General features: G+C 39.9%; 1 protein-coding gene across 1 annotated transcript in view; it reads left to right on the forward strand.

The window, feature by feature from the left end:
* The window catches only part of TTN (titin), a 237,954-nt gene that overhangs the window by 61,089 nt on the left and 150,517 nt on the right, over positions 1-26,348 (forward strand). The window contains 44 exon segments of the mRNA XM_035901431.1: positions 71-352; positions 949-1,227; positions 1,336-1,617; positions 2,135-2,413; positions 2,539-2,826; positions 3,031-3,309; positions 3,411-3,689; positions 3,793-4,071; positions 4,173-4,460; positions 4,595-4,882; positions 5,777-6,058; positions 6,813-7,091; positions 7,210-7,491; positions 7,638-7,916; positions 8,039-8,326; positions 8,722-9,000; positions 9,107-9,385; positions 9,463-9,741; positions 9,892-10,179; positions 10,335-10,622; positions 13,349-13,630; positions 13,898-14,176; positions 14,292-14,573; positions 14,696-14,974; positions 15,464-15,751; positions 15,899-16,177; positions 16,272-16,550; positions 16,649-16,927; positions 17,457-17,744; positions 17,903-18,190; positions 18,703-18,993; positions 19,699-19,986; positions 20,995-21,087; positions 21,209-21,491; positions 21,743-21,926; positions 22,285-22,374; positions 22,455-22,722; positions 22,816-23,076; positions 23,671-23,880; positions 23,989-24,066; positions 24,181-24,207; positions 24,872-24,919; positions 25,834-25,890; positions 25,992-26,069. Of these exon segments, the coding sequence (XP_035757324.1) occupies positions 71-352; positions 949-1,227; positions 1,336-1,617; positions 2,135-2,413; positions 2,539-2,826; positions 3,031-3,309; positions 3,411-3,689; positions 3,793-4,071; positions 4,173-4,460; positions 4,595-4,882; positions 5,777-6,058; positions 6,813-7,091; positions 7,210-7,491; positions 7,638-7,916; positions 8,039-8,326; positions 8,722-9,000; positions 9,107-9,385; positions 9,463-9,741; positions 9,892-10,179; positions 10,335-10,622; positions 13,349-13,630; positions 13,898-14,176; positions 14,292-14,573; positions 14,696-14,974; positions 15,464-15,751; positions 15,899-16,177; positions 16,272-16,550; positions 16,649-16,927; positions 17,457-17,744; positions 17,903-18,190; positions 18,703-18,993; positions 19,699-19,986; positions 20,995-21,087; positions 21,209-21,491; positions 21,743-21,926; positions 22,285-22,374; positions 22,455-22,722; positions 22,816-23,076; positions 23,671-23,880; positions 23,989-24,066; positions 24,181-24,207; positions 24,872-24,919; positions 25,834-25,890; positions 25,992-26,069 (10,725 nt within the window).

Consider the following 26,348-nt stretch of genomic DNA (forward strand, 5'->3'; position numbering starts at 1 on the left):
CTCTTTTCCCTTCTCTTTTCTTCCCAGTGTTAATTCAGACCTTCCTGACCCCACTTTTCTGATTTTTTAGAACCACCCAAGTTTGCCAAGAAGCTAGAGGCGGCAAAAGTAGTCAAGCAGGGTGACTCAGCCCGGCTTGAGTGCAAAGTAAGTGGATCTCCAGAGATGAAAGTAGTCTGGTTCAGGAATGACCATGAAATTGTTGCCAGTGAAAAATTCCGGACATCATTCATTGACTCTGTGGCCGTGCTTGAAATGAATCATCTCAGTACTGATGAAAGCGGTGACTACATCTGTGAAGCTCACAACCCTGCCGGCAAGGCCAGCTGTAGCACCAAAGTCACAGTGAAAGGTTAGCTGTCCTCTTGTTCTCTGACTACATCCTAATTTTCCCTGGTGATTTTACCCCTTGGAAATCCACAGGAACAGGAGATTAATTTCTTATTTCAGGACTGCCTTTTTCTTCATGTCATGTTTGTTTCTGGATGCCCCCTTATCCCCTCTGCCAGGGCCTGAACAAGAAAGGTGTTCTTAATGCAGATGAGTCCTAAGCTAGGTGTTCCCCAGTTCTATGACTGTCAATATCCAAGACAGATCATAGTGGGTATTGTTATATCAAGGAGGTGAAATACGAAAAAAAAAAAAAAGAACAGACCCAAACTGGTCAGTGTCTTACACCCTGTATTTGAAACTGCTACCAGCTAAATGAGACCTGTACCCTCTCTGCCAAGGGTCAGCCCTGTTTACCTTTTCTACAGAGGAGCTAAGACCTCTGAATGCTCACCTACCTGCAAGATCATTTCATAATGTGCCCAGAAATTGAGGAAAGTCCTTGCCCATTTTTTTTATTTTCTCATCAGTCTCATTGTGTAGAAGCTGGTATCAGTAAACTACTGGTCAAATAGCTCCAGACTCCTTTCTAAAAATGTTCCTTTCTTCCCTTGTTAGAACCTCCTGTCTTTAGCAGGAAGCCCTCTCCAGTAGACATGCTCAAAGGAACTGAGGTTAGCCTGGAATGTGAGATTTCGGGAACGCCACCATTTGATGTCACCTGGTACAAAGACAGGAGACAAATCCGCAGTAGTAAGAAGTATAAGGTTACAGCCAAAAATTACCATACAAGTGTTCGCATTCTTAATGTTGAGGCTGCAGATGTTGGTGAATATCAGTGCAAAGCACAGAACGACGTAGGAAGTGACACTTGTTTTTGCACCGTGAAGCTCAAAGGTAAAGTATTGGCACATATGCTTTCTGCAGTGCTCCTGATGGCACTGCATTTCTGCTCTCTACATCCACGCTGGGAGTGTTTACTCTAACTGTATATTTCTTCTTCAGAACCACCAAAATTCTTGACTAAAATAAACAGCATGACTGTTGTGGTTGGTGAACCAGTAGAGTTACAAGCAAGAGTGGAGGGCTCCCAGCCGATTTCTGTGCAGTGGCTTAAAGACAAAGAGGAAATTATTAGAGAAAGTGAAAACACAAAGATCACATTTATGGAAAATATTGCAACTTTACAATTTGTGCGCACAGAGACAAGCAATGCTGGAAAATACATCTGTCAGATCAGAAATGATGCTGGAAGTCGCGAGTGCATGGCTACCTTAACTATTCTAGGTTGGTAAAAAACACAAGTTTATGAAAGTTTTTTTTTTTTTAAAGTTGGGATCTTAGCTGTTTAGTGACAGCTGTATGCTTTGCTTATGCCCCTGAGTTCAAAACAATAATAACAGAGAATCCTTGTGTCCCCAGCAAGCAGTAGTCAGGTTCCTTATTTACAGTTGTCCAGGGATAGGGGTGAAAGGAATCACAAGCCTCTACACTGTGATGGGATCCAGTTGACTGGATTTCTAAGTCATGCTTTCTGCTCATGCCTGCTTGCGGAGGGGCAGACAATTGCATTTCTCTCCTAGGAGTTTAAAAGTATTTTTACTTCATTTTGGAGAGCATCTGAAATCTCCAGTTTAGGGTAGAATAAAGGGTGGAAAAAACAGAGCTGAAAAAATTGCAGCCCAACAGGCTGAGATATCTTTAGATCAAATGTGTAAGACCCATCTTATAGTGCTATAATACTTATAGCTAGTACTAATCAAATCCTGTTTTCACCATACATGTTACCCGTCTCTCCTTCCAGAGCCTGCAGTCATTATAGAGAAAGCAGAGCCAATGAGAGTTACTATAGGAGACGCCTGTACTTTGGAGTGCAAAGTGGCAGGCACACCAGAGCTTTCCACTGGCTGGTTCAAGGATGGCAAAGAGCTGATCAGCAGCCAAAAATACAGAATTACATTCCTCAATAAAGTGTCTACACTTAAAATTATGGATGCTGAAAAGGAAGATGCTGGATTATACACTTTTGCAGTGCAGAACGATGTGGGGAAAAGCAGTTGCACAGCATCTGTTGATGTTTTAGGTTGGTTGAGTTGCTTGTCTTCTGTCTTTTACAAAAACTTTCTTTCAGTCATCTTCTCTATCCTTTCTTCCATTCCTTCTCTCCTTTTCTCTCTAACCATGGGTTTATTATGTTTTGTTATGCAGATCGAATCATTCCTCCTTCTTTCACAAGAAAACTAAAGGAAACCCCTTGTGTCCTGGGTTCCTCAGCATTGCTGGAATGCAAAGTGTCAGGTTCACCTCCTATTTCCATTGCCTGGTTCCAAAATGGACTTAAATTAGTCAGTGGGGAAAAACATCAAATCTCCTTTTCAGATAACCTATGTATTTTAGAAGTGAATTCACTGAGTAACTCAGATACTGGAACCTACACCTGCAAAGCTACCAACGTAGCTGGTTCAGATGAATGCAGTGCTGTGTTAACTGTACAAGGTCAGTATATGATGCTCAGGAAGCTCTCTGAACTATTCTTTTCTCTTTCTCTCTTGAAAATGCCTATGGTCTTTTGTAAATACCCTTGGGAAAAATTATTGACTGGAAAATAGTTTTTGCTCTTTATCTTCAGTAGGTGCATGGAAATTCCAGGGTTATGCTGTAGCAACCTGTCTTATCTCTCTTTTTCTCTTGTGTATTTAGAACCACCGTCTTTTGAGAGGACACCAGAGCCTCTGGATATCTTGCCAGGCACAAGCATCACTCTTACATGTGTTATCAGAGGAACCCCTCCTTTTAAGGTGAACTGGTTTAGAGGGGCCAATGAGCTTGTGCCAGGGGACAAATGCAATATCTACTTGGAGGATTCCATTGTGGAGCTTGAGTTGTTTGATGTAACTCCTCTCCAAAGTGGAGAGTACACTTGTCTAGTGACTAATGATGCTGGCAGGGCAAATTGTACAACACATCTTACAGTAAAAGGTTTGTAAAGATTGTGATTCTCTATTTACCTTAAAATATTGTTTTCTTGCCTCCATTTGTCCTGCTGAGCTCAACATTTTTGACTTCTTACCCTTCATCAGAGCCGGCTGTCTTTGTGAAGAAACTGAGCGATCAGTATGTGGAGCCTGGCAAGCCCATCATCCTGGAAGGCACTTACACAGGCAGCCTGCCCATCTCTGTGACGTGGAAGAAGAATGGCCACACCATCACTCAATCTCAGAAGTGCAGCATCACCACCACAGAGAAATCCTGCATCCTGGAAATACTTGACAGCACCAAAGAAGATGCAGGAGAATACACTTGCCATGTTGAAAATGAGGCAGGGAGAGATGTTTGTGAGGCTGTAGTCTCTACCCTAGGTGTGTGCTTTCTTTGCTTCCTTTTCTTGCCTATTCTTTCAAGTGTCTGCTTTCCAAGGCCTGACACTATAATGAGCCTATCTAATTGCTTCTATTTTTTTAGAGCCTCCCTATTTTGTTACACACTTGGAACCTCTTGAGGTCTCAGTTGGGGATTACACAACGTTGCAATGCTGCGTTGCTGGAACACCAGAGATCACCGTGTCTTGGTATAAAGGTGACACAAAACTCAGGTCTACTCCTGAATACAAAGTGTTCTTTAAAGACAACGTTGCTACACTTATTTTCAACAAAGTGGTTAGCAACGACAGTGGAGAATATACCTGCAAGGCAGAAAACAGCGTAGGAACTGCATCTACAAAGGCTGTCTTAACAGTTCAAGGTGATGATTTTATATTAGCTTGCTACAAATTCTTTTGCTCTTGCAAAACTATAGAAAAATGCTTTCTGGGGCATATTTATCCTTTACTTGCTTTCTTCTAGAGCGCAAACGTCCACCTTCCTTTGCAAGAAAATTAAAGGACATCGAGCACCCTGTTGGTTTGCCTCTTAAATTTATGTGTCGGCTCAATGGCTCAGAACCCATTACTGTGACTTGGCATAAAGATGGTGTGCTGCTAAGCGATGACCACAATGTGCACACATCCTTTGTAGATAATGTTGCAGTGCTGCAACTGGTGCGAACTGAGATGAATCATACTGGGCAGTACTCCTGCACAGCCACCAATGCTGTGGGCACTGCCACCTCAAGTGCTAGGCTCACAGTGGCAGGTGCGTTGGCTTACAAAACTTTTGCCTGGATCACAGGCTTCCCCTTCCTATTTCATGCATGTGATGGTTTCCATGTCTTGGATTAACATTTTTTTGTGAGGTATGAGTATTACGCTGTTTTCTTGTGTTTCTAGAACCCAAGCAAGCACCTGTCTTTGACACCAAACCAGAATCTATTGATGTGCCTTTTGGAGAAAGTGCTGACTTTGAATGCCACGTTACTGGAGCTCAGCCAATACACATCACCTGGTCCAAGGATGGTCGGGAGATCCGAACTGGAGGAAACTTCAATATCACATTTGTAGCCAATACAGCTCACCTTCGAGTGCTCAGAGTGGGTAAAGGAGACTCTGGCCAATATACTTGCCAAGCTAGTAATGAAGCTGGGAAAGACTTTTGCTCAGCCCAACTCAGTGTAAAAGGTATTGCGATTAAGTCACCTTCATTTGTGTGTTTTCTTTTTCTTGGGCAAGGAGACCTCTTTGTTGTTGAGTCTCATCTTCCACCCTTTCCAGTTTGGAAATATAAAGAAAGTAGCTTTCTAGAAATCAGACATATACCATGTGGATATCTTCTCCTATCCTACTGCATGACAGTAGAAGTCTTGTGTGCCTGCAAAATTTCCAAGGGGAAAGGTCTCTTTGTGAAGCTGTTTGTATGGAGAGTTGCTCTCACCCTGTATTTTACTTTGTCATTAGTGCTTAAACTACAGTCACAGTGGTATTCACACATAGCAACTACTATATGGAAAACAGTGATATGGTAAATACAACTACCTTGCATTTGTGGGCCAGCATTGGTGACTCTTTCAAATTCGCTAAAGATTTCAACTGGAGTTCTGAATTGCTGATTTAATCTAGACAATGAATCACTTAGGTTCCTCATACAGAAATACAGTTTAAAAATGTGTAAGCAAGGGAAACTATCCCTACCGTGTTTCTGCTGCTCCTGGGGCTGAAGGGCTTGTCAAATCTTTCATGCTGGCTGCAGGATATTTTTGCACCTCAAGGGTAACAGCAAAATTTCCCTTGGGTGGAGCAATCTTCGTTCATGTGCTTTTTAAAGCTCCAGCTGTCTGACACAGCAGGCTCCAGAGTTGGCAGAACATAGTTTTAGTTGTTGTCTTTGCCGCCTTTTCTCCATCTTGTGTCTTTCATTGAGAGGAAACTGGTTGGGGATACAGTCAGTTGCTGTAGCAAGCTTACTTTCTTGTGTCCCAATACTCTTGTGCACCCCATAACTCTTGCTCAGTACTGTAGATTTCACATGACAAACAGGTATACTGTCACTCTCTACATACTTATTCTGTTCTGCAGAACCTCCCAAGTTCATCAAGAAGCCTGAAGCTTTGCGGTTCATCAAGCAGGGGGACACAGTTCAACTTGAATGTAAAATCAGTGGCACACCAGAGATCAGAACCACGTGGTACAAAAATGACCAGGCACTCCAGGCGAGCAACAGGCTCCACATGTCCTTTGTAGACTCCGTGGCGATGTTAACCATCCTGAGTGCTAACACTGAAGATGCTGGCGATTACATATGTGAAGCCCAAAACTCTGCCGGCACAGCCAGCTGCAGCACTTCAGTTGCAGTGAAAGGTTAGCAACGTGGCTCCACACACCACGAGAATCCCTGGCTTCTGGGCCCGCTCCCAGCTGCACATCGCCCTGGAGAGGGAGCTGCTGCTATTGCTGTTGCTGGCTGCTGCAGCAGCATCTCTCCAGCTGCTCTCACATTCAAATGCTGCTGTCTTTGAGCAGTGGAGACCAGACAGGAAATAGTGGTGCATGTTCACCAACATGCAGCCGTTCCCTTGTCTACCCATTTAAGTGAATTGCAAGCTGAATACAGCAAGCTTGTCAGGTCACAAGGGACGCATGGACTAGATGGAGCACCAGCCGTGGTGAGGGAGCTGGGTGTACTTTGCAGCCATCCCTCTGCCTCCTCTTTATAGTGATCCTGGCAGGAATGAAATTTAAGACGGAAGAGGAGGCTGTGTTACTGAGCCTCACTGATGGTAGCTTTTATGACTGGAAAGAGGCGGGGAAAGCTGGAATGTGGTCCTGGAGAGAGGGGAGGGTGGCTTTTGGGGAGGAGCACTGAGAACTGACCCCAAACAGGTGCAGAAGTGTCACATTTTCTGCCTTTGGGACTCTGAGTAATAGGATGGCTTGCTCACAGATGCCGGGGGCTCAGCATTTTTTAGAGGTGAGGCCACATATTTGGAAGCTAAATATGGGTTTACAAGAATAAGTGTAGGCCCCCTTCCTGAACATGTTGCCTCCTGCCACTATGCAGAAACCCACCCAGGGAAGAAGGCTCACATATTGTGATGTGATTCTTTTTTTATAGAACCACCTGTTTTTAGCAAGGTGCCAAGCCCTGTGGACACGCTTAAAGGCTCAGATGTTATCCTCCAGTGTGAGATAGCAGGGACTCCACCCTTTGAGGTGGCTTGGTTCAAGGACCGGAGGCAGGTCAGGAGCAGCAAGAAGTTCAAGGTGACAGCAAAGCACTCCATTGCCAGTCTTCATATTCTCAATCTGGAATCTCAAGATACTGGAGAATATCAATGCAAAGCTATGAATGAGGTGGGAAGCGACACTTGCACCTGTCCAGTGAAATTCAAAGGTTTGTATGCTAAAGGATCAACAGCATCATCGCTCTCTTTTCTTGATCTCCTGGCTGTCCCTCTTCCAAACAGACATGCATTATTAACCCTCCCCTGCCTCCTTGTTTTTGCCACCAGAACCCCCACGCTTTGCCAAGAAGCTGAGTGACACTGCAATCTTCGTCGGGGAGCCAACAGCCCTGCAGGCAGTGGTGGAAGGATCCCCACCGATTTCTGTTGTCTGGCTCAAGGACAAGGGTGAAGTTATTAGGGAGAGTGAAAATGTCCAAATGTGGTTTATGGACAACATTGCAACTCTTGAGATTGCCAGTGCAGAGGGAGCTGATGTTGGGAAGTACATCTGCCAGATCAAAAATGATGCTGGCATGCGGGAGTGCTCTGCCTTTTTACAAGTCCTAGGTGGGTATAGCCTGTTTTACAGGTACTATATCACACAGCTTGTACAATTGCCTCTACCAGCCTTTGTTTTCTGCTTATACCCTGTGCTCGCTCGTTTATGGGCAGATTTCCTGGTGACATTCTTGACCCCTCCCTTCCTATTTCAGAACCAGCAGTCATCTTAGAGAAGACGGAACCGATCACTGTAATGGCTGGCAATCCTTTTACCTTGGAGTGCAAAGTAGGAGGAACACCTGAACTTATCCCCAAGTGGTACAAAGATGGCAGAGAACTAAGGAGTGACCGCAAATACCAAATTACCTTTTTCAACAATATATCCACTTTGAAAGTCTTTTCTGCAGACAGGGGAGACAGGGGCTTGTACACTTTTGAGGTGCACAATGAGGTGGGGGACAGCAGCTGCACTTCTTCAGTTGATGTTTCAGGTCAGCTCTATGTCTTTGTTGTTCACACCTGTCTTTAAAGGAAGCTTCTTTTTCCCCCCCTTTCCCCTGAAAAAAAAAAACCCAACACTTTTCTTCCTATTCTTCTGCCCTGTCCTACTTAGATCGTCTTGTTCCTCCTTCATTCTCAAGAAAACTAAAGGAAACAAATGGGGTGCTGGGATCTTCAGTGCTTCTGGAGTGCAAAGTGTCTGGCACTTCCCCCATATCTGTGGCCTGGTTTCAGGATGGGAATGAGATTGTTAGTGGAGAAAAATATGAAATCTCATTCTTGGATAACGTTTGTGCTTTGAAGCTGAATGCCCTGGATGTCACTGATACAGGGCCATATACCTGTGTGGCAGCCAATGTGGCTGGATCTGATGAATGCAGTGCCTTCTTGACTGTACAAGGTCAGTGGAAGCATACTACAGCCCCTTCAGCAAGATTCTTCTTTCCTCTTCTCTTCCTTCCCTCTGGTTTCCCATGGTTTCCTTTTCATGTAATTTTTCTGTTTTCTCCCACTTTATCTCTTTTTTTTTTTTTTTTTTTTTTACCCTCAAGGATACAGAGAGCTTTTTAGCTGCCCTGTAAACTCCTGGGTTTTAACCCTAAAAGAGCATAATGAGATAAGGATGAAAGCATACAAGGTATTGAACACACTTGGGAGATAAGTCAGGCGATTACCTGTAACATCAGAACGGGCTCTACACAGCCTTTTTTCTCAAACCTGCTCCAGTTTTCCTCCCCCACAGAGACTCTCCTATTAACATCTTTCTCCCTCTTCACTTCTTTGCACGATCCTTAGAACCGCCTTCTTTTGTGAAGATACCTGATCCCCAGGAAGTTTTGCCTGGATCAAGTGTAACATTCACCAGCTACATCAAGGGCAGCACTCCCTTCAAAGTGACCTGGTTCCGAGGCATCAGGGAGCTGGTGCCAGACAGCAACTGCTCCATCTCTCTGGATGAGTCTGTGGCACAGCTGCAGCTGTACAATGTGGAGCCAGGCCACAGCGGGGACTATGCCTGTGTGGTCACAAATGATGCTGGCAGTGCCTCATGTACAACCCAACTCTTTGTGAAAGGTGTGTTTGTGTGTGCCTGTGTGTATGCACAGATATCTCCCTTCGCGCTCTGCCCGCAGCCCTGCCACACCTGTCCCTCTCACAATTGATGTATTCCTCCCCACAGAGCCTGCAGTCTTTGTGAAGAAATTAAGTGATTTCAGTGTGGAGCAGGGGAAGTCCATTGTGCTGGAAAGCAGCTACATAGGCACCCCTCCCATCTCTGTCACCTGGAAAAGAAATGGCATGCCTATTGCTCAGTCTCCACGCTGCAGTGTTACAACTACTGACAAATCTGGCATTCTTGAAATCTTCAACAGCACCAAGAGCGATGAAGGCGAATACACCTGTGAGGTGGCAAATGAGGCGGGTGGAGATGTTTGCCACAGCCTTGTATCTATCTTAGGTACACATCTCCCCTGATCTCCCTAGGGCACCCCAGTGATGCTCTGCCTCTGCTCACCATATTCTCTCCTCCCCTAGAACCACCCTATTTTGTCACACACCTGGACCGTGTGGATGTGAAGGTTGGCGAGCCTTTGATCTTAAAATGCCAGATTGGTGGTGCACCGGAAATCAAGGTGTCCTGGTATAAAGATGACACCAAACTCAGATCAACACAGGCTTACAAAATGCACTTCAAGAATAATGTGGCAACGCTGGCATTCTCCACCGTGGAGGATAGTGACATTGGAGAATATGTCTGCAAAGCGGAAAATAGCGTTGGCTTCGCCACCTCCACAGCTTTGCTTGTTGTTAAAGGTGATGGGCCAAGGGCCGTTCTTTCCTCGGGTAGTTTGTAGGAACTCTTTGTTGTCTACAGAAAGGGGTTCTTATTAATTGCAGAGTTAATTAATTCTAGACCGACAGGGTGGCTTCCTACTTATAGTGGTGATTATTATTGTTTTGCAGAACGTCAACTTCCCCCTACATTTGCCAGAAAACTGAAAGATATTCAGGAGGTGGTTGGTGCCCCAGTGACATTTGATTGCCGCATAAATGGCTCAGAACCTATCCAGGTGTCTTGGTACAAGGATGGGGTCCTCTTAAGTGACAGTGATAACATGCAATCAGCCTTCTTAAATAATGTTGCGACTCTCCAGATCTTGGAAACTACTATGGCTTACTGTGGCCAGTATACTTGCTCAGCCCAAAATGCTCTTGGGACTGCATCTTCCAGTGCCAAACTTCTCCTCACAGGTTTGTAGCTCACACTTAAATTAAGATCTTTTGAGTGCTCTTTTATTTCTTCACCCTTTTTCCCACTCTGCTCATTGTATGGTGGCCCGGGAGCATGGGCGTGGCATGGTGAGGAGGGCTTGGTGGTGAGCTCTGCCATGCTTTCCTCTTTGCAGAACACCTACAACCTCCCTTCTTTGACATCAAGCCAGTATCTATTGATGCGGCGCTAGGGGAAAGTGCAACCTTTAAGTGCCACGTGACTGGCTCGGCCCCCATGAGGATTCATTGGACCAGGGACAACAGAGAGATCCGCCCAGGCGGCAACTACAAGATGACGCTGGTGGAAAACACAGCCAGTTTGACAGTCCTAAAAGTCAGTAAAGGGGATGCTGGACTCTACACATGTACTGCCAGCAACAGCGTTGGAAAGGACGCGTGCGCAGCTCAACTGGCTGTACAAGGTATTGCTGTGAGCTTTAGTGTTCATGAGGCTTTTCTTTGCAAGGCAGAGGCAGATGTCCAGAAAACAAAGCCCTGAATGCAGACATGTGTGAGATTAACAACCTTTGCAAAAGGCTACGTTGAGATGTCTTATTTCATTTAAATATTATTGTGATACTGAACTACTTCATCTTTCTTCTGGTCTGGTATAGTGCATGATTTTGTCTTACCAAAGGGATTCTTCCACTGAAGTGTTAACTCTGACTTAGTACCCTGTTGTGCCTTTATGAATGCCCCTGTTGGCCAGCAAAATCTGTCTTTCTTAAAGTCTTTCTCCAGCAGTGACGTCCACTAAGTTCTCCAGGGGGGAGGGAAAGGTAACTGAGAGAAACTCAGTTCACTTACTTATAGCTCCTGCAAATAGTTTTACTCTTTCAGACTGAAAACATTGAAAACTGCTGTTCTAGACAGCAAAATTGGAGGATCTGAGGGCAGACTTGGTGACAAATATCCAATCAGCCAACACCTCACTTCTCCACATGGTGTGTGGACCTTATATATTTGAATGATCTAAATTTATGAGTGGATCAAACTATCTTGGTACAAGTGACGCTTATATGTTAGTGTAATTTCCTCAGCGTAGGTGGGAATATTGGATTTATTTATAGCTGTTCCGGATGTCTTATGCTCACTGATTTTATAAAAAAGTGAACGTAAAATACATTACTGAAATTACACATGAGTTCAAATATCCCTGTTGGTTTAGTGCTTTGGTTTTATTTTTTTTTCCTCTGTATGAATTTGGGGGAAAAAACCAAAAACATTTGAAGAGTAATTGTTATGACTTTTACTCTCTAAGACAAATAATGCAACAAGCTGAACTACCACTAGCAAAATTTTGTAATATTTCTTGTCAAATATATTATATATACTTAAAGTATATTCTATCCACAGGGATTTATTGGTGGGGGTGGGAAGAGTGTGGCAGACTGAATTACCTGTGTATTTGCTGGCAAGTAGGGATGCTGTTATTATGATCTTGATTTATAAGAAGGATTGAAAGATTGTAGGAAGAAATCCAACCTCTTTAAAACATTTAGAGCTTGTTTCCCCCAGAACCACAGTTCTGTTTATTATTAATGATAACATGGTGATTAGGTTTATTTGACCAGAGTTACCATTTATAAAATGATTCTGACGGACCTTACTTATTTTCTTACTCTTCAATTCTTTATGAATAAAGTCCTGAAATTACTTTTCCCCCCCCAGGTTTATTACTTTCTTTTTTCATCCTGAAGTTACACTGGCACTCACTTCAATCCTTTCGAATCTGTACAGTTACCACAGGCCATAAAACTAATGATGTTCATTGTTTGTCAGCCAATTTCTGTAGAATTGGAAGGGCAAGCTCTTTGTGTGCATTGATTTGCATGTGTTTAATGTGAGCAGATGCTGTCTCACTTCTATGACACACAGCCTTTTTTTGTAGAATTAAGATCTTTCGTTCAATTTTTCTTGAAAATCTCCCAGTTTTGTGGGTTTTTTTTAACTTTCCTGCTTTAACATCTAATGTTCCCAACCTGTAGTTTTAATAACTGCTTTGGGTTCTAGAAGCTGCTTTACGTTCTAAGTACCTACCTTACTAACTTGCATATCCTCATTTTTGGAAAGGAATGGAACTAGAGTGTGACTACTCAGCAACTGTTAGTTTGCAGATAGATAATCAACTCTTTGTCAAAGTGAAATCTGATAGTAAACTACTAAGGCTCCAAGAGTCCTTGTGTTAACAAGCCATTAGTTCTATTTTTAGAAATTCTAAGGAAGTTTTGTTACTAACAACATAGGATGTTCTGCAAATGTCCTGCGAGTTGAGGTAACCCACAATAAATAGATATTCTTCCTACACTTTACAGACAGATGCACAAAGAGGGACTTCATCCTGTTTTGCAGTGAGATTTGTTTGTTGTGCCCACATTACCACCTCTTGGTTTTACTAGTTATATCTTTGATCTATGAGCATTCAGTCTTGTGATTCTGAATCATCCATATGGCACTTTTGATTAAAAGCGTCAAACCTTCACTCCTTTCTCTCCTTACAGAACAAAATGTAACCATCTGGTTTACTTTTCAGTCACAGGACCTTTAACGCCAATTTCTGTAATACCAGCCACATCATAATTCTTCCCAGCATGATTATTTTGAACTTCTTTTGTTTGCTAACTAAGCTCCTTGACTTTTATTCCTTATATGCACCTTTATGTTTGGCTTTGCAATAAATCTGTGAAGGGTTATAATGCAGATACATTTATTGGCTATATCAATTGTTAATGGCATACTAAGATGTAAAACAGTGCTATAACGCTCAGCTCTTAATGCTCTTAATAATATTTCTTGGCTGAACAGTTTGGATTCTTGCATTTCCATCAAGCATTTTGATTACTCATGTATTGCAAGAGGGTATTACTTAAAGTAAACCACACATCAGCTGATCTGTACTGAATACATAGGAGAAGTAGAGTGGGACAATAAAGGAAGGAGAAACTAACTGAAATGCAGATAGAAAACTTGTTTGTTTCCTAATCTAGATTTTGGACCAACTTGAAATCATCTAAAAAAACTCATAGCGGTTGCAAAATTAGAATGTTTGCATAAGTCCCCAGAGCTTACATTTGCTGTTACATATTTTCCTGCTTATTCAAAGCAACAGTGCAGTTTAAAGCATCATCTCCCCTTTTTGGCTTTCCAGAACCACCAAGGTTTATTAAGAAACTAGACTCCTCAAGACTTGTGAAACAGCATGATTCCACTAAGTATGAATGCAAAATAGGTGGATCTCCAGAAATCAAAGTCACCTGGTACAAAGGTGAAACCGAGATCCGCCCCAGTGAAAAATACAGAATGTCCTTTGTGGATTCAGTGGCAGTCATTGAAATGCACAACCTCAGTGTGGAAGACAGCGGTGACTACACTTGTGAAGCTCAGAACCCAGCGGGTAGTGCAAGCACCAGTACCTCACTGAAAGTAAAAGGTCAGAATCCCAGTTCTTTCCTTACCTTTCTATCTGTATGAGTCCTACTTTGTGGAAAAGTTGTTAAATCCCACTTTCTTTAACCAGAGATGCCAAAATCTGTCTGAAGAGATGGCAAATCTCTTGCCTGTTTGTTATACTGTGGGATATCTTTCTTATTTATGGTTTGTCTTCGCTGTTCAGCACCAGAATGGCTGCTTGAATGGTCTGTCCTCTTTAATCTCCTTTGCTCAAACACAAACTTTAACCCTTCGTTTTCTTTTTCAGCACCCCCCATTTTTACCAAGAAGCCCCATCCAGTCCAGACCTTGAAAGGGTCTGATATTCACCTGGAATGTGAGCTTCAGGGCACTCCCCCATTCCAGATTTCATGGTATAAAGACAAACGAGAAATTCGGAGCGGCAAGAAGTATAAGGTCATGTCCGAGAACTACCTGACTAGTATTCACATTCTCAATGTGGATACTGCAGATGTGGGTGAATATCACTGTAAAGCTGTAAATGATGTGGGAAGTGACTCCTGTATTGGCTCTGTAACACTAAGAGGTTTGTATAAAGATTGGCACCTTCTTGGTATTTCATTGTTCCTGTCATTCTCCTCCTACTTTTCCGCTCCTGGTGTGTTTTTTTTTTTTACTGTTAAATATCTTCTCTTAAATAGCACCACCAACCTTTGTGAAGAAGCTGAGTGATCTCACTGTCGTGGTTGGGGAGTCGATTGAACTGCAGGCTGCAGTAGAAGGATCACAGCCCATTTCTGTTCTATGGTTAAAAGACAAAGGGGAAATCATTAGAGAAAGTGATAATCTTTGGATCTCCTACTCAGAAAACATCGCAACTCTTCAGATTGGAAATGTGGAGCCAGCCAATGCTGGGAAATACAGTTGTCAGATAAAAAATGATGCTGGAGTTCAGGAATGCTTTGCCATGCTGAGAGTGCTAGGTTGGTAGCATGGGATAAAAGACACAATGTGTTTTAAGATGCTTTAAAATTTCAATTTTCATTATACTAATAACTATGGCATTGTTGTTCTTAAAAATGTTGTGATTTGCATCTCATTGCAGAACCTGCAGTCATTGTAGAGAAGCCAGGTCCAGTCAAAGTTACAGCTGGAGACTCTTGTACTCTGGAATGCACAGTAGACGGCACACCAGAGCTTACTGCTAGGTGGTTTAAGGATGGGAATGAACTGTCCACTGACCATAAACATAAAATCAGTTTCTTCAACAAAGTATCTGGGCTTAAGATCCTCAATGCAGGACTAGAAGACAGTGGAGAATATACTTTTGAGGTGAAAAACAGTGTTGGTAAAAGCAGCTGCACAGCTTCAGTTCATGTTTCAGGTTAGTTGACTACTCCCTGAGTCACATCTAATCCTATAGTTCCTTTACAAAGCCTTCAGACAGCAAACCATTTCTCATGACTGGAAGCCTGAGAACCTCATTGCTTGTATAATCTTAGGAATACTAGGCATGCCACTTTGACAGGCATCAAGAATAGATGCCTACCTAACCTCTGAGGGGCAGGAGATGTTGCAAGGACTTGATTTCTTCAGCTTTAATCTACATGTCTTCTTGGACAGCCGGTGCAACATTGTTGGTTATGAAAAAGAACTGCAAAAATAAAAGGTGTCCCTCAAAAAGTGTGAATGAAAACTCCAGCATATCCTTAACCACCAACCTTCTTTTTTTCAATGACTTAGATGTGTTGGAGCACATAGCTAAAACACATATATCAAAAGAAAGTTGACTGATTTCATTATTCATGGGGAACTTCTTGCATTTTAAACTTCTGTATGGTAATTTTTATTATTTTTTTTTAAACAAATGTAGATCGTATTATACCTCCTTCTTTCACAAGAAAACTGAAAGAGACATATGGTCAGCTGGGTTCTTCTGCTGTACTGGAGTGCAAAGTTTATGGGTCGCCACCTATTCAGGTTTCCTGGTTTCATGATGGACAGGAGATTACCAGTGGAGAAAAGTATCAGGCTACTCTTACAGACAATACCTGTTCTCTGAAAGTGAATGGACTTCAGGAATCTGATATGGGAACTTATTTGTGCACAGCTACTAATGTAGCTGGGTCTGATGAATGCAGCGCATTTTTGAATGTTAGAGGTCAGTATCAATAAGAAGCCAGAATCAGAGGGCACAAATTTATTTTCAGAAAGACTTCATTCTTTGCTTTGTTGCATATTTCTGATTGCTATGCTCTTCATCAGAAATTCAAACATACTTCTCTGTTTGTTTTATTTGCATGCTTAGAACCACCGTCTTTTGTGAAGAAGCCTGAACCACTGAATGTTTTATCTGGGGCAAACATAACCTTTACCAGTATCATAAAAGGCTCCTCTCCATTGGAAGTTAAATGGTTTAGAGGTAGTGTTGAGCTAGTACCAGGACACAGATGCAATATCACCTTGCAAGATTCAATTGCAGAACTGGAGCTGTTCGATGTAAATCCACTTCAGAGTGGAGACTACACCTGCCAGGTCTCTAATGAGGCAGGGAAGATTTCTTGCACAACACATCTTTTTGTCAAAGGTTTGTCCAGACTACTGCTTCTTATGTTTCTTATGCTTCTAAAAATTATCTCTTGGCTTTATTTAATTTGTTTTCTTCCCATTGTTCATTATAGAACCAGCCAAATTTGTGAAGAAGGTGAACAATTTAAGTGTAGAGAAAGGGAAAAATTTAATCTTGGAATGCACATATACAGGTACTCCACCAATTTCAGTGACATGGAAGAAAAATGGAGTAAAAATAATGCACTCTGAAAAGTGTAGCATCACCACTACAGAAACATCTGCCATACTGGAAATCCCTAGTAGCAAACTGGAAGATCAGGGGCAATATTCTTGTCATATTGAAAATGATTCTGGACAAGATAATTGTCATGGTGCTATCACAATACTAGGTGCGTCAAGCCACCATCACTTCATCAAATGTTTTTTGAACTACTAATGGTCATTGTGCTATGCCTTTTTATGCTAATGGTGTGTATTTGTTCTTCAGAACCACCTTACTTCATTACACCCTTGGAGCCGGTGCAGGTGACTGTTGGTGATTCTGCATCCTTACAGTGCCAGGTTGCTGGAACACCAGAAATGATTGTGTCATGGTACAAGGGCGATACAAAGCTGAGAGGAACTGCTACGGTGAAGATGCACTTTAAGAACCAAGTTGCCACTCTGGTTTTCAGCCAGGTAGACAGTAGTGACAGTGGGGAGTACATCTGCAAAGTAGAAAACACTGTTGGGGAGGCTGCTTCATCATCTTTGCTGACAGTTCAAGGTGAATATTTCATTTTAAAAAATGGGAAAATGGCCTATTTTTCTTAAGTATGCTTTGCAATTTTGAAAAACAAAGATTACCTTTTCCTTGTTAAACACTTTACTGTTTCTTGGCATGTAAGATACCCTGTAGCATTGTCTTCTATTAACAAAGGCCTACCAGTAAAACTAATCAAAATATATCTCTTACTGACCACAGCTCTTCTGTAGGGATACAAACTTCTGCATCTTCCTTTCCCATTGAAGATATTGCTTTGATTGTTTCCACCATTAGCAGTCCTCAGGGTTAAATAGGTTCACTGAGTGTAATGAAGGGGAGAATGGGTATATATTTTCCTGCAACTGTATGCACAGTACTCTTTTCACATCAGGTTCCAAATAAATTATATGCTGAATAATATTTTTAATCAGAAGTTATGAGCAAAAATCCAGCATGCTTTACAGTATATTAGACAGTGATTATTGGTGAGTATAGCAACAGGTGCATATCTTCTGAAAGCCCTCACTGTACAATACCTGTTTTCTTACAGAGCGTAAACTTCCTCCTTCTTTTACACGAAAATTAAGAGATGTTCATGAAACTGTTGGCTTACCAGTTACATTTGATTGCGGCATTGCTGGTTCAGAACCTATTGAAGTATCTTGGTTTAAAGACGGTGTACGTGTAAAAGAGGACTACAATGTCCACACATCCTTCGTAGATAATGTAGCAACTCTCCAGATTTTGAAGACAGATAGGAGGCTTACTGGGCAATATACCTGCACAGCTACCAATGCAATTGGGACTGCTTCTTCTAGCGGCAGGCTTGTCCTTACAGGTCAGTGGGCTGTGAAATATTTAATGCAAATATCTTAAAACTCACTTTTGCTTTTTATATGGATTTAATATTGTACAAATAATATTTATTTCACAGAGTTTTAAAACAAAACAAGATCTTAAAGTGATTTTTTTTTTTTTATTTCTTTCACTCTTCAGAAGGGAAGACTCCTCCGTTCTTTGACATCCCAATTACACCTGTGGATGGTATTATTGGAGAAAGTGCTGACTTTGAGTGTCATGTTTCTGGAACACAGCCTATTAGAGTCACTTGGGCAAAAGATAACCAAGAGATTAGAACAGGAAGAAACTATCAGATCAGTTATGTAGACAACACAGCCCACTTGACCATCTTGAGAGTTGACAGGGGAGATGTTGGAAAGTATACATGCTATGCTAGCAATGAAGTTGGAAAGGACTCTTGCACAGCTCAACTGTCTGTTAAAGGTACTGAATAGATAACACATTGTGTGTATATTTTTCTTTAATTATAAAGGAAGTTAGCCTTATTTCTGCAAGATAATTCTGAGAAAAACTTTTGAGATATAGCTTGAAATATCTATCTGGAGATACCCGTGGTTCTCTTAAGGCAATTAGGAAGTGTCACTACCAACAATGGGAAGAGAAATGAAAGAATATTTTCTTTGGTGTAGTTTCTTTGTAAGCTTTGGCCTATTTCTTTCTTGAGAACTCTACAAAAATCTTTTATTTTTATATGGCATTTGACTTAAATCAATGTAAGAGGATTTTTTTCAAATAGGAAAATTAACTATAACAGTGACTTTAAGAGCAAGACCCGCTGTTTATGTTAGCATACTTTCAGTTGAAAAAATACCCTATTTAAATGAGCACAAATATAAATTCCCCAGTGCTCGTTTTTTTCTTGAAACTCTTTCCTTAGATTTTCTAATTTCAGGTTTGATTCATTGAATTTAAACAATATGTTCTTTGCTTTACAGAACGAAAAACACCACCAACTTTTACTAAGAAACTGTCTGAAGCAGTAGAAGAAACAGAAGGGAATGAACTTAGACTTGAGGGCCGTGTTTCTGGCTCTCAGCCTTTGACTGTTGCTTGGTATAAAAACAATCAGGAAGTTCATTCAAGCCCTCATTGTGAAATATCTTTCAAAAACAATACCTTACTTTTGCATATAAGGAGTGTAGAGCAATCAGATGCTGGTTTATATACCTGTAAAGTGTCCAATGAAGCAGGAAGCGTGTTGTGTACATCTTCTATTGTTATCGGAGGTTAGTTGAAGTGTTTTTTTAATTTGCTTCTTACTTTTCTTTGTTGTATGGTAGCTGCAAATATACAACATCTATTTTACGAGCTGGTTTTACTTACCTTAACAGCAGTAATTTATCCTGAGATGGACAAGATAAGACTGAGTTAAACCACAAAAGCAAGGAATTCTTTTAATTTTGCAATCAAAATAAAACAATATTTTTCAAGGAGCGGCTTCTTTTTCACTATCTGCTACAGCTGATCAAAAGTGAACATTGATAACTTTACATGGCATTTCTGTTGAATTTTTAACCATTCTCTTTGCATAGAATAACAGTTTTTCTGTGCAACTACATCTAAGCTTCGGCAGAGTTGACTGTTGAGGTAGCATGGCACTTCATCATAAAGCTCTTGCAGAAGATTGCATATTTGTTACTTTAAAGGAGTTTTGCAGCCTAATAGTAGTGCTTTAGTTTTTATACCCTTTTTTTTGCATCTGAATGTCCTTGCTGCATGAAGAAAAGATATTTCTTGCATGTTTGCATGGAAAAGATACTCTCTGGATATTTATTCCATTTTCCAAAACTATGATTAACATTCTCAGACTTCTATTTTTCCTCCTTATTTCCTTGCCATTGTCTTAAGAATCACATGTATCTCTTTTTCTCTTACATTCTTAATCATAATCTCCTTCCTTGAGTATTCACTCAAGCATTTTGATATTCCAGAACCTAAACAGCCTCCAGTTTTTGACCATCCTCTTCAGCCAGCAGCAGTAGAGGAAGGTGATACCCTACAGCTCAGCTGCCACGTCCAAGGATCACAGCCAATCCGGATTCAGTGGCTGAAGGCAGGGAGAGAAATAAGAGCTTCAGACAGATGCAACTTCAGCTTTTCTAATGGAGTAGCTTTTCTGGAACTTGCTGCAGTTACCAAATCCGATTCAGGAGAATATGTATGCAAAGCGTCAAATGCAGCTGGAACTGATACTTGCAAATCTAAAGTGACAGTTAAAGGTACAGTAATATGGAGAAAATTAAGGCAGAAGATGGAAACTTAAAACAAAATTCCACCCTGCTTCATTTTTTGTGGAACAAAAGTGTCAATAATTGAATAGCAAACAATTAGTATCTTTTAGTTCTTTGCAAAACTGTACAATCTGGGAACACTGTATATTTAACAATAATTTATGTATAAATAGCCACATAAACAGTGGGAGATTAGTGTCAAATCAGTAGTGTATTCTTACAAAAAAAATTTAAGAATTTAGTTTCTAAATCTATACACTGAATTTAGGGAAAATGCAAGCTAAATGAGTGAAATTACTTGGACATGCATAGTTTATGGAAACAATGGGAACAGTGGTGTTTAGTAAAGGAAAATACAAAAGGAATTTAATTGAGTATGTGGCCTTAAAGGCTAAGTGCTTCAGGACTCTTACAACTCCAAGATATTTCGACCTTTTAGCTGGAAGTAAATATTGTTTAAGCTTGAATCCTTCCATGTAGCTCTTGTCTTACCATTGCATAAAAGACATAAGAGTTCAGTACTATGTAGAAATAGTATCTTTTCACCACATGGGAAGCCACAAGGCTAAGAACTACACAAAAGGAAAAAAAAATAATTTAACAGATCACTGATAAAAAACGCAAGTAACTCTGAGGGTGAAATTTCCAGAAAGAGATAGAAAAGAGAATACCTCACTAAAAACTGATCCACTTTAGAAAATGAGGCTTCTCATTTGCCTATCCATCTATGAATTTGCATTCATGCAGAATTTAAATGACCTGACTGAAGTTAATGAACGTCACATTGTGGCCCATGGTGTTCAGTTTCATCTGGAAAGTAAAATACAAATTAATTAAAACAATATGAAATTTTATGCATTTTTATCTCTTGCATAATATTTTGTTCCATCTCTGTAAATAATTCCTTTTTTACAATTCTTTTGGAAGCATCATCACTCATGAACATAAACTATTACGTGAAGCCATCTGTTTTAATTGTTTGGCTCTCTCCTTTAGAAAAACCAGCAGCTGCACCAGCAGCTAAGAAAGCAGAAGTGGAAGGAAAACTTTATTTTGTGTCAGAGCCTCAGAGTATCAAAGTCATGGAAAGTAAGAACACTTTTCAAAAAGTACATTGTCTTCTATTTGCCTATACCTTCTGTCTGAGGTTATGTCCTGCTCTCATAGACAGCTAGAAAGACTTATCTTCTTCATTTACCTCTTTCTGCAGAGACTGTTGCAACGTTTGTTGCAAAAGTTGGAGGAGACCCAATTCCAAATGTTAAATGGCTGAAGGGAAAATGGAGGCAACTCAACCAGGGTGGTCGTGTTATAATCCAGCAGAGAGGAGATGAAGCCAAACTACAAATAAAGGATGCAATCAAAACTGATTCTGGCATGTACAAATGTGTAGCTTTTAACCAGCATGGTGAAATTGAGAGGAGTGTAAACCTACAAGTTGAAGAAAGGAAGAAAGAAGTTGTTGAAGGGGATTTCAGGGCAAAACTAAAAAGGTATATGGAAAGTTTTTATAGATTAATTTGCCATCAACACAGAAGAAAAGTTTTTTATTATATATTAGATCAAGATATAATTTTTTAATTTTCATTAAATATGAGTAACTGTACTAAGAATAGAAGCACCCAACTAGACAAAACTAAAGGATTCCACTACACAAGGCAGCTCTAAGTGGATTCAATTTTCAGTGAACAGCTTTCTAGCAATGAAGCATTGCATATTTAACTTATGTCATTGATTTGAATAGCACTCCAACAAAAAGGAAGGAAGAAGAGGAAGAGCAACCTATTGATATCTTGGAACTTCTCAAAAACGTAGATCCCAAAGAATATGAGAAATATGCTCGCATGTATGGAATTACAGATTTCCGTGGCCTCCTGCAAGCCTTTGAGTTACTAAAGCAAACGCAAGCAGAAGAAAGCCATAGACTGGTAAGATACAGCGCTGACTGCGGCATTGGCTTTGCTAGGAGTAACACCGTTCCTTTGAACGGACTTGGTGTCCACGCTCCGATATTACTATGTGTGCAGGAATTTCTGGTTCCTCTTTAGATCTTTTACTGACAATTCTCAATTTCTTGCATGCTCAAACTCAAGAAGAAGGAATGGGCCTTCTGGCCAAGCACGTTCTGTCTTCACAACTTGGCTGCAATTTTTAAGATGGGAAGATAACGCTAGTTACAGTACAGTTACAGAAAATTTGATGTAGGAACAAGTTCTATGTTGAATAAACATGAGAGCTTGACATATACTATCCTTTAATCTTTGAGTATATTCTGCCTTTTTACAGGAAATTGAGCTCACAGAAAAAGCTCGAAGAGAAGATCAGGAGTTTGATGAACTTGTAGCTTTTATTCAGCAACGACTCTCACAGACGGAGGTAATATTTATGGATTCATTTGTGAAATATTCAAACCCATAACAGGGAACCTGAAACTAATTTAAACTAATATTTTTCAGCCTATTACTCTGATCAAAGACATTGAAAATCAGATGGTTTTAACAGATGAGGATGCTGTCTTTGAATGTGAGATTAAAATTAACTACCCAGAAATTAAACTTTCATGGTACAAGGGAACCCAGAAACTGGACTCCAATGACAAATATGAAATTAGAATTGAAGGCGATCGCCATATACTGAGAATCAGGAACTGCCAACTTGAAGATCAGGGAAATTTCAGAATAGTGTGTGGACCACATATTGCCAGTGCCAGGCTAACTGTGATCGGTAGGTGTACTTTTGAAGTATGTATTTTAATTAATTTACACTTTATTCCACTGTCTGATGTCTGCTAAAATATATGTTTTAACATGCTAATAGAACCTGCAGTTGAACGGCATCTTCATGACACTACTTTCAAGGAAGGAAAAACTTGCACGCTGTCTTGTCAGTTCTCTATCCCAAATGCCAAGTCTCAGTGGTATAGAAATGGGAGACCCATTAAGATAGGAGGGCGATATTCAACACAAGTCTCTGACAAAGTACACAAACTCATCATCAAGGATCTTAGAACAGAAGACCAGGGACAGTATACCTGCAAGCTTGACAATCTAGAAACAACTGCAGATCTGGCCATTGAAGGTTTGTAAACAGATACAGAATCTCTTTATTATGGTAGTGACAAACAGTTTCTGGATGTTCTGTTAACAGAAGAAATGAAAATAAAAGGAATTTATTAAAAAAGATATTCCCAAACTTGGAAATGGACTCAACAAGATATTTTGCTGTCGTTTCTCTTTGAACAATATGTGACATGCTTGTTTAAGTCAGTATTTTTAACTAAACCATCATTCCTAATGGCCCCTGGCCTTCAAACAGTCTGAGTCATACTTGCTTTTATTTTCTTTTTCTCTGATACTCTTATATTTTCCTTGGATTTCCTCTTTTTCTTAGTTATTCTTTATCTTTAATTTCCTTAATAGCTTCTCTTATATAATTTATCTGCACATCAATCTTGTTGTAGTTGTACTCTTATCTCTTATAATCTTCATTCTTACATAGAAAACTTCATAGAAGATGGAATCCCTTTTTCTTACTCTACTTTTTCAAGATCTATTGCTATTAACTCTTATTATAATGTAGCTATTATTATGAAAATTATGAGAAGGAATTAGATAAACTAAATGGCCTGGTAGTGCATAACGATTGATATATATTTTTTATTTCTAAAAACAGCGGAACCAATTCAATTCACAAAGAGCATACAGAACATTGTAGTGAGTGAACACCAGTCTGCAACCTTTGAGTGTGAGGTGTCTTTTGATGATGCAGTTGTGACATGGTATAAAGGCCCCAATGAACTGAGAGAGAGTCCCAAGTACAGCTTCAGAAGTGAAGGTCGTTGTCATTATATGACTATTCACAATGTTACTGCAGAAGATGAAGGTAAAAATGCATGGAATATTTGTGCTGATGCCATTCTTTTATCTGATTTTGTTGTCTGGCTTTTTAATGATAAATTCATGTAAATATCAACATTCTTGGCTATTGCAGGTGTATATTCTGTAATTGCTCGTCTTGAACCAAGAGGAGAAGCAAGAAGCACTGCAGAGCTCTATCTAGTAACCAAAGGTTAGCGAATTTGCTAAACAAATTTGTGATCATAATCATCTGCAAATTTGTGAGTTTGAAACAAGATTCTGGACAAATAAATAGCCCTAAAATAAATCTAATATTCTTTTGCAGAAATCAAACTGGAGTTGAAGCCACCAGGTAAAGATCATGAGCAAGACTGGCACAAGATCACTATGTCATAGATTTACTGCATTGCTATGCTTTATTTTTTATTTTCACTTAATTCTTTACTAGTTATAGTAAGTCAAACCTACACCCCGAAAAAATATTCCTCATCCATAAATATGAGGAACTATTTATTCTCATAAATAGTGTCAATGAATACTGTGATAACTCCAAAAGCAGTGGTATTGATGTGTCTGGAAGTCCTATTTTGTACAATATGGGAAGCCACATTCTCCAGAACACAAAAGTTTATTTTTGTTTGAATGACTGAGGAATAGAGCAATGAAGAGGTACCAATGAATAGATTCAGTGTCCTCTGCACAACTGAAAAAAAAAAAATAACGGAGGCAAAATGGGTAGCAATCATCTCCTTATATAATGATCTTTTCTGAACGTTCTTAAGAGCCTACTCCAAAATGATGCAAGAGTTATTTAGAAAAAAAACAGTGTAGAGTCTGGCCAGACAGAAAGATGAATGCAATATGTTATCTATTGGTCAGATAGCTTATTCTTGAAGAGCAAGCTACAATCCTTGGACGCTGGAACAGAAAGATTAAAGCACCATGAACTACTATTCTTGGGGACAATATATTCAAACCTATTTTTTTTTAGTCAGTTAAACATTTTGATTTTCTAGATGTTCCTGATGCCAAGGTTGCTGTTCCACCTCAAAAACCAGCTGAAGGTAGGGTAACAAACCATGCTTGTTCCATAGTGCTGTTTTATACCCACACTAAGGCAGCAGGCCAGTAGGAACCTCAGAGAAAAGTCTTAGACAGCTCAGTGATAAGATCTAGTTAATTGTCTCTATACAAATATGATATGAGCAAGGCTTGGCTTGCATAGGCTTGTTCTGTCATGTGGAAGGGGAAAATTATACACAGGTAGTGGTGGGAATGAAGCCTTTTCTCTCAAAACTTAAAAACTGTTTGTCCTTTCCATCTTGTTTTCCTATCAGTCTCTTGTTCTTTTCATCTTCCTTTTATTTCCATTTTCCTCTTCTGCTTGTTCTTTATTTTCACCTTTTCTTCTTTGTGCCACAGAAGTATCTTTTAAACAAGCTGTCTCAATTACTACCTTAAAAAGAAAAAAAAACAAAGGAAATTAAAATACAAATATTCTTTTAAAGCCATACAATGGATTGCATGTTTATTGCAAATGGTCACTCCCGATGCTCGGGTGTTGGACTACAGACTACAAATATTATGTATATTTCTGTTACATTCAATAGTTTGCTATGAACCTTAGAAGTTCAGTCATCTTGGATTCATTTGGTAAATGCTTGCAGTGCCAGCAGGACAGGAAAGATCTGATATTTAGATGAATTACTATGAGTAAAGAAAGGAGAGTGATGGCAGTAAAGAAAATAAAGCTGAGAAGGGTCAGGGTTCAAATAAAGGTAGAACAGGAATTCCCACTCAAAATATATTCTTCCAGCTACAGTGAGCTGTCAGAATGAGCACCATGTTTGCTTTTATTCTGCAGCTGCAAAAAAAAAAAAATCTCATCTATTTTCCCAATTGCACTAGGATTTTTGTTCATTTACAAGAAAATGTCATACTCATATTTTTTTTCTAAATATTTCATTTTTCCTACAAGCTGCCCCTATTCCTATTCTTCTGCCTCTTATTCCACCACCAGAGGAGAAAAAGCCAGGTATGATTACTTAAAGTATTTGGACAGTGTGTACATGTTTCATTATGCCTGTTGGTTGGGTTTTTCTTTTTATTTACATTTTAAAATATATTGGTTTTAAGCAGAAAAAAAGGTTCCAGTGAAGAAAGTCTCCAAAAAGGTGGTTAAAAAAGTTCCTGAAGAAGTCCCACCACCTAAAGGTATTTTTTCCTTTTTTTTTTAAACTTTTTTAAAAATAGTAAAATTACCTTGTGAAAGCAAGGCAATTTGTTTCAAATTACCTTGAATGAATCAAATTTCTCTGATTTTTGTCTTTATGTTAAAAGATACACATTTAAAATCCAAGCTGATTAGGACTGCTTAAAAAATAGTCACTTCATTAAACCGTCTGTGAGGGTGAAACCATTTCATTAACTGTGAACATCTAATACACCTTGTAATTTCCAGGCTATGATATGAGTAGTCTATTTTTTTTTTAA

The sequence above is a fragment of the Egretta garzetta genome, unplaced genomic scaffold (genome assembly GCF_000687185.1).
Source record: "Egretta garzetta isolate BGI_Z169 unplaced genomic scaffold, ASM68718v1 scaffold539, whole genome shotgun sequence".
NCBI lineage: Eukaryota > Metazoa > Chordata > Aves > Pelecaniformes > Ardeidae > Egretta > Egretta garzetta.